We start from the raw sequence: 14,063 nt of genomic DNA, 5'->3' as shown, positions 1-14,063 counted from the left end.
TTATTTTGCCTCCTTCACGACAAGCTAGTATGACATGGTTGTACCAATGGATTCTGGATATCTTCACTCTAGCTTTAAAACTGAACCCAATACAACCTCTGAAAATCGATTACTGTCCGGTTGCATTAAAGAAATTAGTGGCGTTAAAACAAATTTGCATTTTCGTGTTAACTTTGACAGCCCTACAAGAAACCTAAGAATTGTCTTGGCATGGGATAAATGGTGAATTTGAGTTTTCTGTGATTGTGTAAATGCTCACAAAAACTATATTTAAAAAAATACAATCATCTTAAAGAGCTTTAACCCAAAACCAGATAAACACTATTGTATGTTTCTGTATGTCATTGGTGCAAGCTGGTGTGCCTATAAAAGAGGCCTGCTGAAATAGATACATTCTTCTCATGCAATGACCATAGCAACATTTGACCTTCAGTGTATATGTAAGTGTGTCACATGTGTTCGTGAATGAATTTGTGAGCTTTGGTTTGGCACATACTATAGCCTGCTCAGTTCTCGACATAGAGGTCCCGCTCTAATGAGGCTAAAGGTAGAATATTAGAATGGCTTTAATTAACAGACTAAGCCCGCTTAATGACTTCACACATGTCAGCTTAAATCCACTGCAAAATAAACATTCCCGTCTTCATGGGAATGCTCAGCTCTCTTGTGGCATTCTCAGCTGCACCCAGACCATTTTCTGGAAAACTGATCGCCTGGAAAGGGAGTTCTTACTTAGCACAGTCTTAACTTCGGCATTTGGCAAATGGTATGGATTATTATGGTTGTCTTTGTTTCACTGAATTATTGTACCACAAAATACAATGGTGATACTGATACAGAGAGGTTTTGGTGTCATTACATTTTTCTTCCAACAAGATTAGCACTAGGGACAAACCATTTCCCTGTTCCCTTATCCCCGTAAAACTAGAGACACTCTAAATACCGCTTAATTTCCTGATAATGACTGCATGCATGGTAAGATATACTGTTCTGCTTTCAAATCCACACATACCAATTTGGGGACACACTGTAAGCTTAAGCACACACACACATACACACACATACAAAGTTCTGGCCTCATATCTTTAAAGTCTGCCATGATTATTTGCCAAATGTTTCTTTCATACCGACATTTGCAATTTTTCAGGCAGTTAAATTTAATCATATATTTTCACACGACAGAGCCAAATTGTCCCGTCATATAAAACCTACAGGTCTAGCTAGTAGGGCTGTACATTCCTATTTTTAATATGTATCAGGAGTGTTGGAGAAGATAGTTGGATGTTTTGTCGCATACACAAATGTTCTGTAGCACTGACATAAATCTTTTGAACATTACATTTCTTCAAAAGATGAATTTCTCATAACATTTAGAGTTCATAATTTCAAATGTAAAAAACTAGGTCTGTCAAAGTTAACGCGATAATAGCACGTTAGCGCAAATTAGTTTTCTTTCACCACTAATTTCTTTAACGCATTAGCACAATCAATCTTTCAGAGGTTGTTGCGGGCTCAGTTTTAAAGCTAGAGCGAAGATATTGGCATCATATGAAACTAGAAAATCTAAAGGATCCATAGGTACCAACCATGTCATACTAGCTTGTCGCGAAGGAGGATAAATAACGCTCCAAAGTTATTAAGACACACTGACACCTGTTGTTGCCTGTTGGGCTTGAGTTTGCCATGTTATGACATATTTTTTGCAGTAGCAAATGCAGTACCTGTGAGGGTTTCTGGACAATATTTGTCATTGTTTTGTGTTTTAAATTGATTTCTAATAATAAATATACATACATACATTTGCATAAACCAAGTATATTTGCCCACTCCCATGTTGATAAGAGTATTAAATACTTGACAAATCTCCCTTAAGGTACATTTTGAACAGATGAAAAAAATTTTGATAAATTTGCAATTAATCACGATTAACTATGGACAATCATGCGATTGATTGCCATTAAATATTTTAATCGATTGACAGCCCTATAAAAAACACAAAGCTTCAAAAGTAAAAGGCTTTTTTTCCCTCAATATACGCACTAATAAGTGAAAAACTGAAACAAATTAAAACACATTTACAGACAAATATTGTTGAGTAATGAATATGTTCAGTAATGAATAAAGTACAAGAGTTTGCACTCCTAGCTTCAGGAAAATCCTTTTGCAGATGAGATCTGTATCTGTAAGACCTGGCTTCTCTGAGTGGTGAGAAGCTGTGACTCAGACTTCCACACTTTGTCATTGGTTAGTTTTTAGCAAGGCCTCTTGCCGACACTCTCAATCATTAAAAATTACTTTTCATCACTCGGCTTTTCAACCACAGCTGGCTCACTGAATATGACGGATCACGTCTCAGCATGTTCTCAGTTCACACGACCGCACTAATGTTAGCTGGTGAGGCAGCATTGGTGAATTGTGGGAAATGTGGTTCAATGGCACACTTTTAGAGTAGTGAGAAGGCTTTACTGACATTCTGATTGACTACAAATACCATAATGATTAGAACTAGACAGCATTTTTACATAGCCAGCACACAGATGGACACACACACAGACTCACACGCACGATTGTGAAGTTCTTTCACATGGGTGTCACTGTGATCATTTTTAAAGGTTGAATTAGCGGCAGCGATATCTTATGTGTGTATGTAGGTGTTCGCTTTCAAAAACGTTTTGCCATTCCCTAAATTACTGCGGCTACAGCGCAGTAGCTCATATTCTTTTTAATTTCAGAGGATGGTGATGTACGAGAAAGAAACTGTGAAACTGTTTGTACAAGAAACATCCTTTCAGAACATTTGTGGAGGTAACTTTTGTTTTATGGAGTTTGATGGTTTTGAAAGATTGCAGGAGATTCACTGGACAAACAGTTTAATTTAATAATTCACTTTCTGTTACTGCCATGCTCAACACTGAGTCACTCAGACGTGCACTATTATAGAAACCCCTTCATGCTACAGTGGTATCTGCTTTCTCAGAGGGCCAAAAATAAGTGGGGGGATTGTTATGTAGAGTTGTCGCATATGCACGTGCTTGCAATCACACAGTGCGTAGCGAGTTTCCAAGTGGTTGTCAGCAAGGAATCCATCAGATATGTTTTGATTTTTGCCACTCATCATTGAAGCAGACAATGTGAAGATAGACAGAATGCATCCTCTCTTGGTTGATAAAGAATTGCCCCTCTGTTTTACCATGATTTATTATTCAGGTCCTTGTGCACTGCCGGGAGAGAGGCAGCGTGCTTTTGTCTGCAGTCAGCTGAGATTTAAGCTGATCAACAATGTCCCTCTATAGCAGACAGTAACTCTGGAATACATAACACAGTTGAACACAGAAAGACCATAAACTTGTGTTCAGGCAGAATGCAAAGCAAATTCTTTGTCTTGCCTTATTTGCTCTAATTTGACTGCCGTCTAGTCTGTTTATTTTCCCCATGCAGCCACTAGCTGTAAGGTAGCAAGCAACATACACACCAACCATTTGGGTGTAGTGTGTGTGTGTGTGAGCTCAGACTCTGACTGATCTCAGAGATCACCAGGAACTCCAGTTCTTTTTATTTTCCCCCAGTTCCTCTTTCTTTTTCCCCTCTCATCACTGTACATTTATGAAGTGATTACACCATAAGAATGCGCGACTTATGTGAACTAAGGACACAGTGTTCACATTTGAACATTTTGTAAAATTCATTCATTGATTTTACACTACTTTTCTAGGTTAAAGCAAAGTAGCCAAATGTCTTTGTTTTGTGAACAGCTGGATAATCTATCTATCCTTGCTATTATTCATCTTTTTATTTTTTCATCTTATCTGGTTAACCTTTAAAATGTGTTACAATTTGTTGTAAATCCTAAGTCAAACAATCCTTTTTAAACAAATATCTTGTTTAAATTATTATGTTTCTACGTGGGGACAGAGTTTCAGTTTCTGGAAATAGACATGACAACTCAGATTCTCAGACTAATCCTTTGGAAACAGTCAATGCTCCCAATCATACTATCAATCCCCTTGCCAAATGACAATTTACTATCCAACCAAAATAGATAAATAATTTAAAAATCCAACATGGCAACACCAAGCTAGATCCTGTCTCTTCCTTTAGAGGTGTGGTATATCCTTCAAGGATTGCTGATGTACTCTCACTCAGTACTATTCTTCCCCTAATGCTGATTTATTACCAAACACGCCCTACCTTTTGGCTCACAGATGTGAAACCTCAGACTGCCAGGCCATTACAAAATGTGAATAATCTGACATGGTGTTCCAGGAGCTGGAGACCAGACTCTTCTGATGATTCAGCAGCTAAATTGATCCCGACACCTACTGAGTGACTGATTGCATTCCCAGAACCCCAGTGCAACCCTTCATTGGCCAGACTAAGTGAGGTTGCGTTAACTGCGGTCGTATGTGGGTGTGTATTTGTGTGGGACTGTTGAGGTGATAATCAGTTGTGGCAGGAGGGACTTTCTTGTCCCTGTTGTTGTGCCGCGTGGAGCTGCCCCGGGCAGGGATTCCCAGTTGGTCCCCTTATACTCACCCCCCTTCTGCCGTCCCCTGAGCCCACCTCTTCTGTTATTCCCTCTTAAACTTCCCTCAGTCAACCTCCTGTTTCCATTTGCAGAGGCTCTGATCTGATTTTCCCATCTTTTGACACTTGAGAGAAAAGGGGAAGTGAAGGAAAGTCTTTTAAGAGTACATTGCGTAGTTTAAAGGGAGCCGGAGAGAAGAGGCTAAAAGGCGCTTTGCTGCCTTTGCTGCTGTCGATCAGGAGTAGCTGAGTGGAAGAGCCCCTGCTGAAGTGCTCAGCAGCCGGTCTTTTCCCTCCTGCTGGCCTTTCTGTCATCTGTCTATGCAGTAAGGGGAGAGAAACCCACAGCAGGCTAGAGAAAGTTGACTCATCAGGATTTGCTGTCTTTGGACTGTGGTAGTTATTTTTGAGGGGGGTGTTTGGGGAAGTTAGGGGTGTAAAAGCTGCAGGTGGTGCTAGGGAGTTTGTTTTGCCATGCAGCAAGCTTGGGATCGAACAAGTAGCTCTGAGAGTGTCATGAGAGGCCATACAAAAATGCTGGGAAAAGGACAAAGTGGCGGATACCCCCCCGAGGCAACGAGTGAACTCTTGCAGAGGTAAGAGAAAGTTTTGCCCGCCACAATATCAGAAGGTGTATACAGTATAAGCACATGCCTGGTGCTCACATGGCTGCATGAAAAATTAATTTGTTCCACAGGGATTTGGGTGATGGCATTCATGAATACACTCTAACCTCCAAAAGTAGCTGTGGTGGTGAGAAGTATGTCTGGAAGATGGATTATATATGTGCTGGAATGTCCGCCCGCATGAAATCTCCCGCAGTGTGTCTGGTCTGAATTATAAGTCACTAAAACGTACATCTGCATTACATGTCTAAAACTAGTATTTGGATATTTCCTATAAAGTAGTATTTCATTTTATTTAAAACTAAATAAATGTTAAGTGGTATGTAACATACAGATGTTTGTGTATAAGTAAAGACAGGCCTGAGTACTCCTCTATTAAGTAGTATACACTAATATTCATAAACATCCTTGCAACTAATAAATGTTGCACAATTAATTCGTTAATTTATTCCTTGTTTTAAGTACCTAAAAATTGTGACTGGGTTTTATGTAAACACAGCAAATGTTAATTGGCTATAAATTCTTAATAAAACAATTCATATTCTTAACTTTATCTGCTTTCTCTTTGTTTTATAAAGAGACACATTTGGGACATGTCTCAATCTTAATTATCCATTTTTACAGCTATTACATGCATTGTGTACTTGAAGGAGAATAACATATAATTACTATGAGTATTTTTTAAAAGCTATATGAATACAAAAATTTTACAAGTGCATATGTGTTTGGACACTTGTCACATGAGATTTTTAAATTTTCTGTGTTTGTAAATTTAATAACAGTAAGTGAAATAATTGCTGCTGTTATCTATCTTAAAATCAGCATCTTTACCCACAGGGGAATACATAGTATTTTCTCAAAATACAGCAATGTACATAATTGAATCTGTATAGTTTAGTTAAACACAGGCAACCTTTTTTAAGTGAATGTGGTTATCAATACAAATCTGTTTCTGTTAGGTAAATTAAAATGATTATACAAAATACTTTTTTCACGATGTACTGCATAGAACCACCAAATTCATGTGAATCATACCATACCTTGTCGACTTTTAGATTTTGGCAACATTTTTAAAACATAATAAATATAGTAAATAAAATAATGGTAATTCGGAATTGGGAAATTACCACGTAATGTCTCTAAGACAAAAATGCATCTGGTGAAGTCATTTAAGTCGGGCCTCTTGCCGTGAAAATATTTCAAGACCCTACGTTCAGTCTGTCAGCTTCGCTATATGTATCTCAGCGCTGGGTGAAGTTATAAGTTAATACATCTCACAGCTAAACCGCAATCCAACAAAAATGTGCTTTGCAGCATTGTGTATTAAGTGAGGGCTGGATGGTTATTTTTTCTCCTTTTATTAATTAGTATTGTTGTCCACATTACTAAACAGTGATGGGGACAAACATGTTATTTGCCTTAAAGATTGAATATTTAAGACAGTGTAGTCCTTTGCAGCCTTATTATATAGTGTAGTGTATAGTGGATGCTACTGGAAGCTTTATTGGTCAAAGATTTGTCATGGACCCAGGAGTGACACTGAATAAGAGCAAATTGCGAGAGTTTATTTTGTGTGAACGTGTTGTTGTAGCAACATTTAATTGGATTACTTGCGAAGCAACAAATTAAGGAGGTACAGCAGTCCCTACATGGATTTTCAGTCTGCTGCTTATTTTAGATCATCTAAGGATGTGCTGCCACACCTGATATCCAGCAGGGTTTTCTACGATTTTGCTTTAGCCAATCAGATTTCTTCTGAGAAAATATTTATGTTTAAAGGTCTGTTAATATACAACTTCTCAAAGCCATATACACCGGGTTACATGTTTATTTACAGCCCAATATCACAAGTCACAAATTTGCCTCAATGGGCTTTACAATCTGTACAGCATACAACATCCTCCATCCTTTGACCCTTCTTGTTTTCAAAATTTTCCAATGCTCGTTAGATACTAAACAAGTATTGGAAAATCACAAATTCCAAAATGAATAGATTACGAAATGCAGCACTGCCTCATGCGAGAGAGCGTGGAATTGAATTATCCTGCTGTGTAATACATTAGGCCTATACATGTTTTTTCACTTTCTAATTACATCAAGTTCATAAATATAGTCCAATATTATTAGGCCCACGTTGCAGTAACAATGGTTCCTGTCCCAGCCCAAGCTTACTAAGCAAAACTCCTTAAAAACAGCCTATTGAAAATGAGTTTGTTTTTCTTAAAGAGAGATACTGTGGTCTAGGCTTTGGACAATTAAGGGTACAATAGGTGCTGTATGGGTAGAAATAGGCAATTATAAAATAAGTAACAAACAAACAACAAATCAAAATAAACAGAAAGTTGTAACAATAATAGAAATACAAAGTCAAAGAGTAGGATCATAGTAAGTCAAATTTAGATATAACAAAACCAATATAATAAGTCAGATCAAATATGCCCAGAGGGAGTAGTTGCATTAAACATAAAATGTGCAATAGCAGTTTGCTTTGAGGGACAAGCTTCTTGAATACTCTCTAAATGTCCATTTTAAGTGAATAACAAAGACCTTGTTGTTTTTTTCTGTTTGAGTCAGAGTTTTGATGTAATCAGTTGCCGTCTCAACAGGTGTTGAGACCGCAACTCAGTGATACTGTTACAGGATAAAAGTTGTGGTCTTAAGTGCTTTGGTTCTGCTCTTAAGTGATAAAAAAAACTTTTCCTTTGTTGTTCATTCTTTGAACAGGCCATCAAATATTAAATCCAAGTTGCTGTCATTTCTGTGCATGTATAATTTGAATATAATTAATATAATAAGTAGAAGTCCACAGTACAAAGCAGAATCTGAGATGTAAGCTAAAAAATAACATGTTGCATCAGGATTAATATTACAGTTAGACAAGTAAACAAATACACTTTTTAATACTTTTTCAAATACCACTTTACCCAGGATAAACTGCAGATAATACAAGGCCAGGGTAAGATACAGGGTAGTCACTTTATAGGCACAGCTCGTTCTAAAAAGACAATCTACTGTATGTGCGTTACCTATAGAAGTTATGTTGCATTGGACATTGCTTTAGCATGTCCGTATACACTTTGATCACTTTCTGTGACTGTTAAGAACGTGAACCAGTGTCTACACTTAAAACAGGGGAAGTTGTATGGTTAAAGCTAGACAGAGACAACGATATGACAAATAATGATGTGACTGAAAGATCCAAGTGGCTAGAGTTATAGTCTTGGTTTTCCTTTGGTTTGGTGATGAAAACTCTGTGATGGATTGTACTTCAACAGATCTGCGGTTAAAGAGATTAGTTAAGCGTGGTTATTGTCATCATTTCCACATGAGCATTCATCCCTTCCCTATTTTTCCTATCTCTCTTTCCTCATTGTACCGCTCTTCCCCACCTGCTCACTCTATCACTCTGGCGGCATGTAGGGAAAGTTGTCTAAGCAAATTTTACCTTGTACCGCAGTCCCTGTAGTTCTTCATCAGCACACTGATGTGTGAAAATGCCACAGGAAAGGTAAATCCCACTGAGTTGGACATTTCTGTCATTTATTCTGCTTTATTGGGGGTCACGCTCTGTCTTTACGGGGTTGAGTTTTTTCTGGAACTGTGGAGACAGCAAAGCTGCGGCTTCATTTCACGATGTAACCTGAAGGCACCAAACGTTGTTATATTGCCTTTCTGACACTCGATTGTAAAGGCAGCCTTTTGCTGTAAAGCCCTATAAAATAAATCCTTTAGATGTTGCCTTTTCTTTTTGTGGCTAGTTGTAAAAACTGTAAGTTATTTCAAGTCACTCCTGTGTCTCATGCCAATTTCAACAGCATTGGGAACAGATAAGTAATGATTGAGTAATGACCATATTATAAAAAAAGAACACATTTATTTTCAAATTTCCACTCCACCCCCTGGTTATATATATTTTTACCCAATTTTATTTATTTATCCACTATTTGCACACACATAAAAATGCAGAAAATCCAGTCAATGAAAAAAAAAAAAGAAATGTGTCAGGAGAGGTCAAGATGCCACAGGCTTATACAAAGGACCTCACCCCAACCCCAGGAGAGAAAAAAAACAATAACAAAAAAGGGAGAAAGAACTAAACTAACATCATTTTAAAATATACAACAAAAGTTAATCAACAACAAGAAGCACACAAAATGAGCAGAAAAACTAACCAAACATTGGAAAACAATCCAATATAAACATTGAAATACATTAAAAAACAGTACAGAGAATAAAGAAAAAAAGAAAATATATCTAAACATATTAAAAGATAATTAGACATCAAGAATTAAATGTGATGATAATTTCCTTTTAAAATTTTCTAAGGATAACGACGGCTGACTGAAAACAAAAACTGTGGTGGCATTGTCACTGATTGTGCAGTTATTCTTTTCTACTTTCTTAAGCCAATAATATTTATTAGTTGAATCTCTGCCAAGAGCAGGAGGTGTGATTTTACATCTCGACAGGTAAATTTAACCTGACTGGTGAAGTGAGAGCTTAAGTCCTATCCCACCGAAGGTCATTAACAAGAGCTAATCTGGCGGGCTTTCCCGGACCTCATATGGCTCTGCCCGAATGTTTGTCTGGACTTAGATGTGGCGACTGATTAGATAGCCGGCTTTACAGCTCTGTGACATTGCGAGTCTCCTTTGAAATCCATGGAATTTGTTTGAATAAGGCTGAGCAAAATAATTGCAGTGAGGATTTAATTTAGTTGTGTCAGAAAAGCAGATGTTTTTTTATCCTGCGACTCAACAGTGGTTCATAATTTTACCCATACAGGCGAGGTGGTTGTACGAAAAGGAAAGACAGTGTATAAACAATGTTTCTATTGCCTCCTACAAAATGTACTTTGAACTATCATAAGGAGGATGCTTGTGATATTAACATAACACCCTCACAGAGACCAGATCTTATCTTCTTCATCAGTTGTAATCAGAACAGTTAGCTACAGAAGCAGTAGATTAGTTACGCTCTTGCCTTATTTGTAGGTGAGAATAGTTTTCTCCCCCTTTGCTTGCAGGAATTGTATATTTATCGTGTCACCTTCTGTAGTCTTACTACCACCTCTCTCCACCACCACCACCTTAAGCATGTGTTCATTGCTGTGTTGACACGTGGCAGCAACTGTGGCTAATCTTGATGTTAAATAGCTGACAGTTGCATGGCACCAGGCAGGGGCCTCTGAGGCCTGATAGTTACCAGGGCCATGTTGGCGTATTCTTTCGTGGTGACATAAGTCAAGTACGTGCATCCTGTAATTACATCAGGAAATTAGTTTAGGATTGTTATGTAAAAAACACCCATGACATCAGCTTAAATCACAACATTATGCCGTGAGAAGAAGAAGGTCCCATTCCCTCCAACTTAGACATAGTGAACTGATCTTATTGGCCCAAATTAAATTCTGGAGGCAGGTACATAAACATCTCTGTGTATAATTCAAAGTGATGAAGCATAACAGAAAAAACATTAACGTGTAACACAGCTCTCTAACGCTTTTAGCCATTTATTTGGGGAGGGTTGCGTTTCTAATTTTGGTGACATCTAGCTTTCGTAACCTTTGAGTTTGAATTGTTCCAAAACTATTAAATGCATATTCTTAAACCATTTTAGCATACGGTCAGTAAAATATGATTATAAAGAAAACTCCACCATATCCAGGATTTGGGGTGACACCCCTCAAATGGTGGGAGAAAATACAAGAGTTATACATAGTTAAATACAAGGTTCATTTTTAAATAGATATCTTGGCTACTGCAGCTTTAAAGGTAGTGATGCACTGATACCGGATCGGATATCGGCGACAACGGGGCCGATATATTAAATTTAATTACATACTATGTACAATATATACAGGAATTATATTTCCTGTTTTGACCACTTGGTTGCTGCATTAAAAAGTTTTACACTTGAATTGTTTTTCATTCTAATTTTGAAGATTTTTTACCAAGTTGTTGGTGTACGATTTATTTTAATAATAAATAAGAATTCACTTAATTTGTATCTGTGTATTTACTTGTTACATTTTGTTTTACAAAGTCAGGAAAGCAATGTTAAGTCAAGCCTGTAATGCCTTAAACATAAAAAGAATGATCCCAGTCACTTCAACACAGTGAGGCATACAGCTTATTAATAAAAACACTGGTATCGGATCGGTACTCAGTATTGGCCGATACCCAAAGCCCAGGTATCGCTATCGGTTTCCGGATTGAAAAAGTTGGATTAATGCATCCCTATTTAAAGGTGCTGTAACTCTTCTGCTTAGATCAGTTGGTTTGTTGTATTTTTGCATACATCGAAGAACAGTTAAACAGTGAAATCAATTTTGTATTTGTCATTTGGCTTTCTTTTTACTGTTATACCAGAAATTGTGCAACCTGGTGATGTCAGATTTCCTTTGTAAACTTCCCCAAATATCCACCAGTACTGTAGATTTTTGTCTGTGGTTCTGATCCTGCAGCATACAGTATTGTGTTCTAGTGGAAAAGGGTTTACAGGCGTTGAGTTGGTAGACTTAGTAGGGCTAACTATCTGGAACAATGGGAATGGACAGTGTTAAAGAGGCTTAAATGTCTTTTTACACTGTATCAATGTTAAAAGATAGCAATGAGGAAAGAGTGTTATCAAATATTTCCATCTGTGGATATAAATATAGATTTGCATGTAATTTGGACAGATTTGTGTGGGATACACCAGTTAATCCTGAAATCATCACAGTTTCAGGGTTTTGTTCTGGGGCCGCCATAAATGAAGCTGTAATGTGACTCAGTTGGCGTGATGTTCTTCTGATGTGATTTAGCAAAAATGTCAGATTGTACAATATTAATAAAATGAGAAGCTTTGATGTAATGTTTGTAATGTCTAGCACAATAGCCGATAGTTTCAATATTGTTCCATAGTGAGTTTTACTTTATTGCACTGAAATAATTTGTCAGTGCACATATCTTCATTTTTTATCTACTTTTAGACTGAAAGTATAGTTATAACTATGGGGAAAAATTGTTTACTTTGTGACATTTTGACTCCCTGGAACATCAAGCAGGAGTTGACCTTAGCTGAAACTATAGGAGACAATCAATCAAGTCCTCAGGGATCAGCTCTTCATCACTATCTTACCAGTCCTTAATGCTTAATTATATGAGCTGGCTGAGTTTAAAGGTCACGGTGTAAGCACAATCTAAATTTAAAGGGTTGTTCATATGAAACTAATGAAGTGCACTGCCCCATGGGAAATATTAAGTGCAGGCTGCAAGACTCATATTAAAATGAGACACATATTCAAGTGCTATTTTTCTTTTTTTCAATTCATGTGTGTTTGTCTGTATCTTTGATTTCATTCAGTCCAAATTTACATAACGACAGCCCTGATCATTACTAATTTCCTTACAGATTATAAGAGTAACAAACCTTATCATAATTTTCCATTGGCTGACTTTTTTTGGGAGATAGAAAGGGAAACTATATCACTGTAGTACTTCACCCATTCATTCTCAGGGACATTAGATGACCCCATATTTTTGTGCATTTATCATCAAAGTGCCAGCCCCTTGGACTCTAATAGCACTAAGGTCAGAAGCATACGAAGATCTTAGAAATGGCACACAACAATTTTGCACACATCCAAACCATATGGCGTAGCTACTCCTCACGCGGCATTTACAACTTCACGCATTGTTGGATTAATGGAAACCAGAAGTCACTCATTCCAGGGTGAATGACAGACCGTAACGGACTAGTGCCCCCATTGGATTTTTTTCAGTGTTGAAAGAGGACCGTTGGTACAACTGGAAGCAGGAAGTGGATGATGGGGGCCCTACTTTAAACAAAATATTTTGTCTTAATTTTAACAAAAGAAAACAATTTAAACTTTTTTCCGCGATGAAATGTAATTATGGTTTACACTTTACTATGTTAGATGCCATCTTTTGTTAAACCCATTCCCTCCCATTATCTCATAAATCATCACTAATAATAAATCAATAGAACTAAGCTATGTAAACTAAGCTTCTCGTTTTGGTCAAGATAACTGTCTGCACTTGAGATAAAAGGAAGCGATATGTGATTACAGCAAGGACCAGGCTTTCCTCCGTGTTGTTTTGACACGGGGTATTCTTGACGATCTATCATTTCTTAAATGAATATGGTTATTTACCTGAAATCAAAACTGAGTCCAAGGTTAGTAAATGAAGTTCTATAGTTGATGTAGTCTAGAGCAGTTATCCGATTTGCCAGGAACCTCCTTTTCTTGGGTCTTTTATTTCGTGTTTATTTGAAAGGGGGATAATTTTTCAAATATGTAAATCCCGTATACCTACCCCTCTTAGTGACACTTGAAAAATGAATTTAAACAAATTTAGGCTTTTTAGCAGCAATGTAAGGATGGAGTTGGCTAACATACAGCTAAAAAACATGCCTTCTCAAAAATGTCCACTTGAGTTTTTCTCAAGTTTTTCATTTTTTCTGTTGATCAGGTACTATGTGTACTAGGTACTGTAGTGTAGATAGGTTGGGGTACGTGGGCTCTTTGCTTTGAATTCAGCGTGATTAATTCCCACATTAGGTTCCATGACTCATACGTGAGTCAGACACTGTTTTAAGATCTTGTCAAGACTGCCACTGCTGTGCTATTTTCTTCTGACAAGGCTAACATAAGTAGGAGGCCTCTGCTCTTTGTTGTCAATCAGATGCTTTTGGTATTTGTTCAAGAGATAGTAAAGGGAGGGAAGATGGAGGATTAAATGCTGCTGCTACTTTGCATGACGCACACAGAGTTGCTTTTCTGACACAAGTGTGAAAAAGCCCATACTGACATTTTTTACTGCTTCACAGTAAAAACATTTAACCTCTCTAGGCAAAAAAGAAAATATTTTGTAGTTGCTTCATTTCTGTCTAAGTTGAGTACACAAT

At 37.3% G+C, this 14,063-nt stretch overlaps 1 protein-coding gene across 4 annotated transcripts in view; it reads left to right on the top strand.

The window, feature by feature from the left end:
• The window catches only part of rbm20 (RNA binding motif protein 20), a 65,421-nt gene that overhangs the window by 4,742 nt on the left and 46,616 nt on the right, over positions 1-14,063 (top strand). Inside the window, exons 1-2 of one of the 4 annotated variants that reach the window (XM_037764724.1) lie at positions 4,405-5,120; positions 5,222-5,284. The exons of 1 other annotated variant lie outside the window; for it this stretch is intronic. In XM_037764724.1, coding sequence (XP_037620652.1) covers positions 4,999-5,120; positions 5,222-5,284 — 185 coding nt within the window. In that variant the 5' untranslated portion in view covers positions 4,405-4,998. Of the gene's footprint in view, positions 1-4,404; positions 5,121-5,221; positions 5,285-14,063 lie in introns of those variants that run through there. 2 more of the 4 variants (XM_037764719.1, XM_037764721.1) reach the window with 2 other exon arrangements.

The sequence above is a fragment of the Sebastes umbrosus genome, chromosome 3 (genome assembly GCF_015220745.1).
Source record: "Sebastes umbrosus isolate fSebUmb1 chromosome 3, fSebUmb1.pri, whole genome shotgun sequence".
Taxonomy (NCBI): Eukaryota; Metazoa; Chordata; class Actinopteri; order Perciformes; family Sebastidae; genus Sebastes; species Sebastes umbrosus.
The sequence above is the reverse complement of the archived record's forward strand: the minus strand, read 5'-3'. Positions and strand labels throughout refer to the sequence as shown.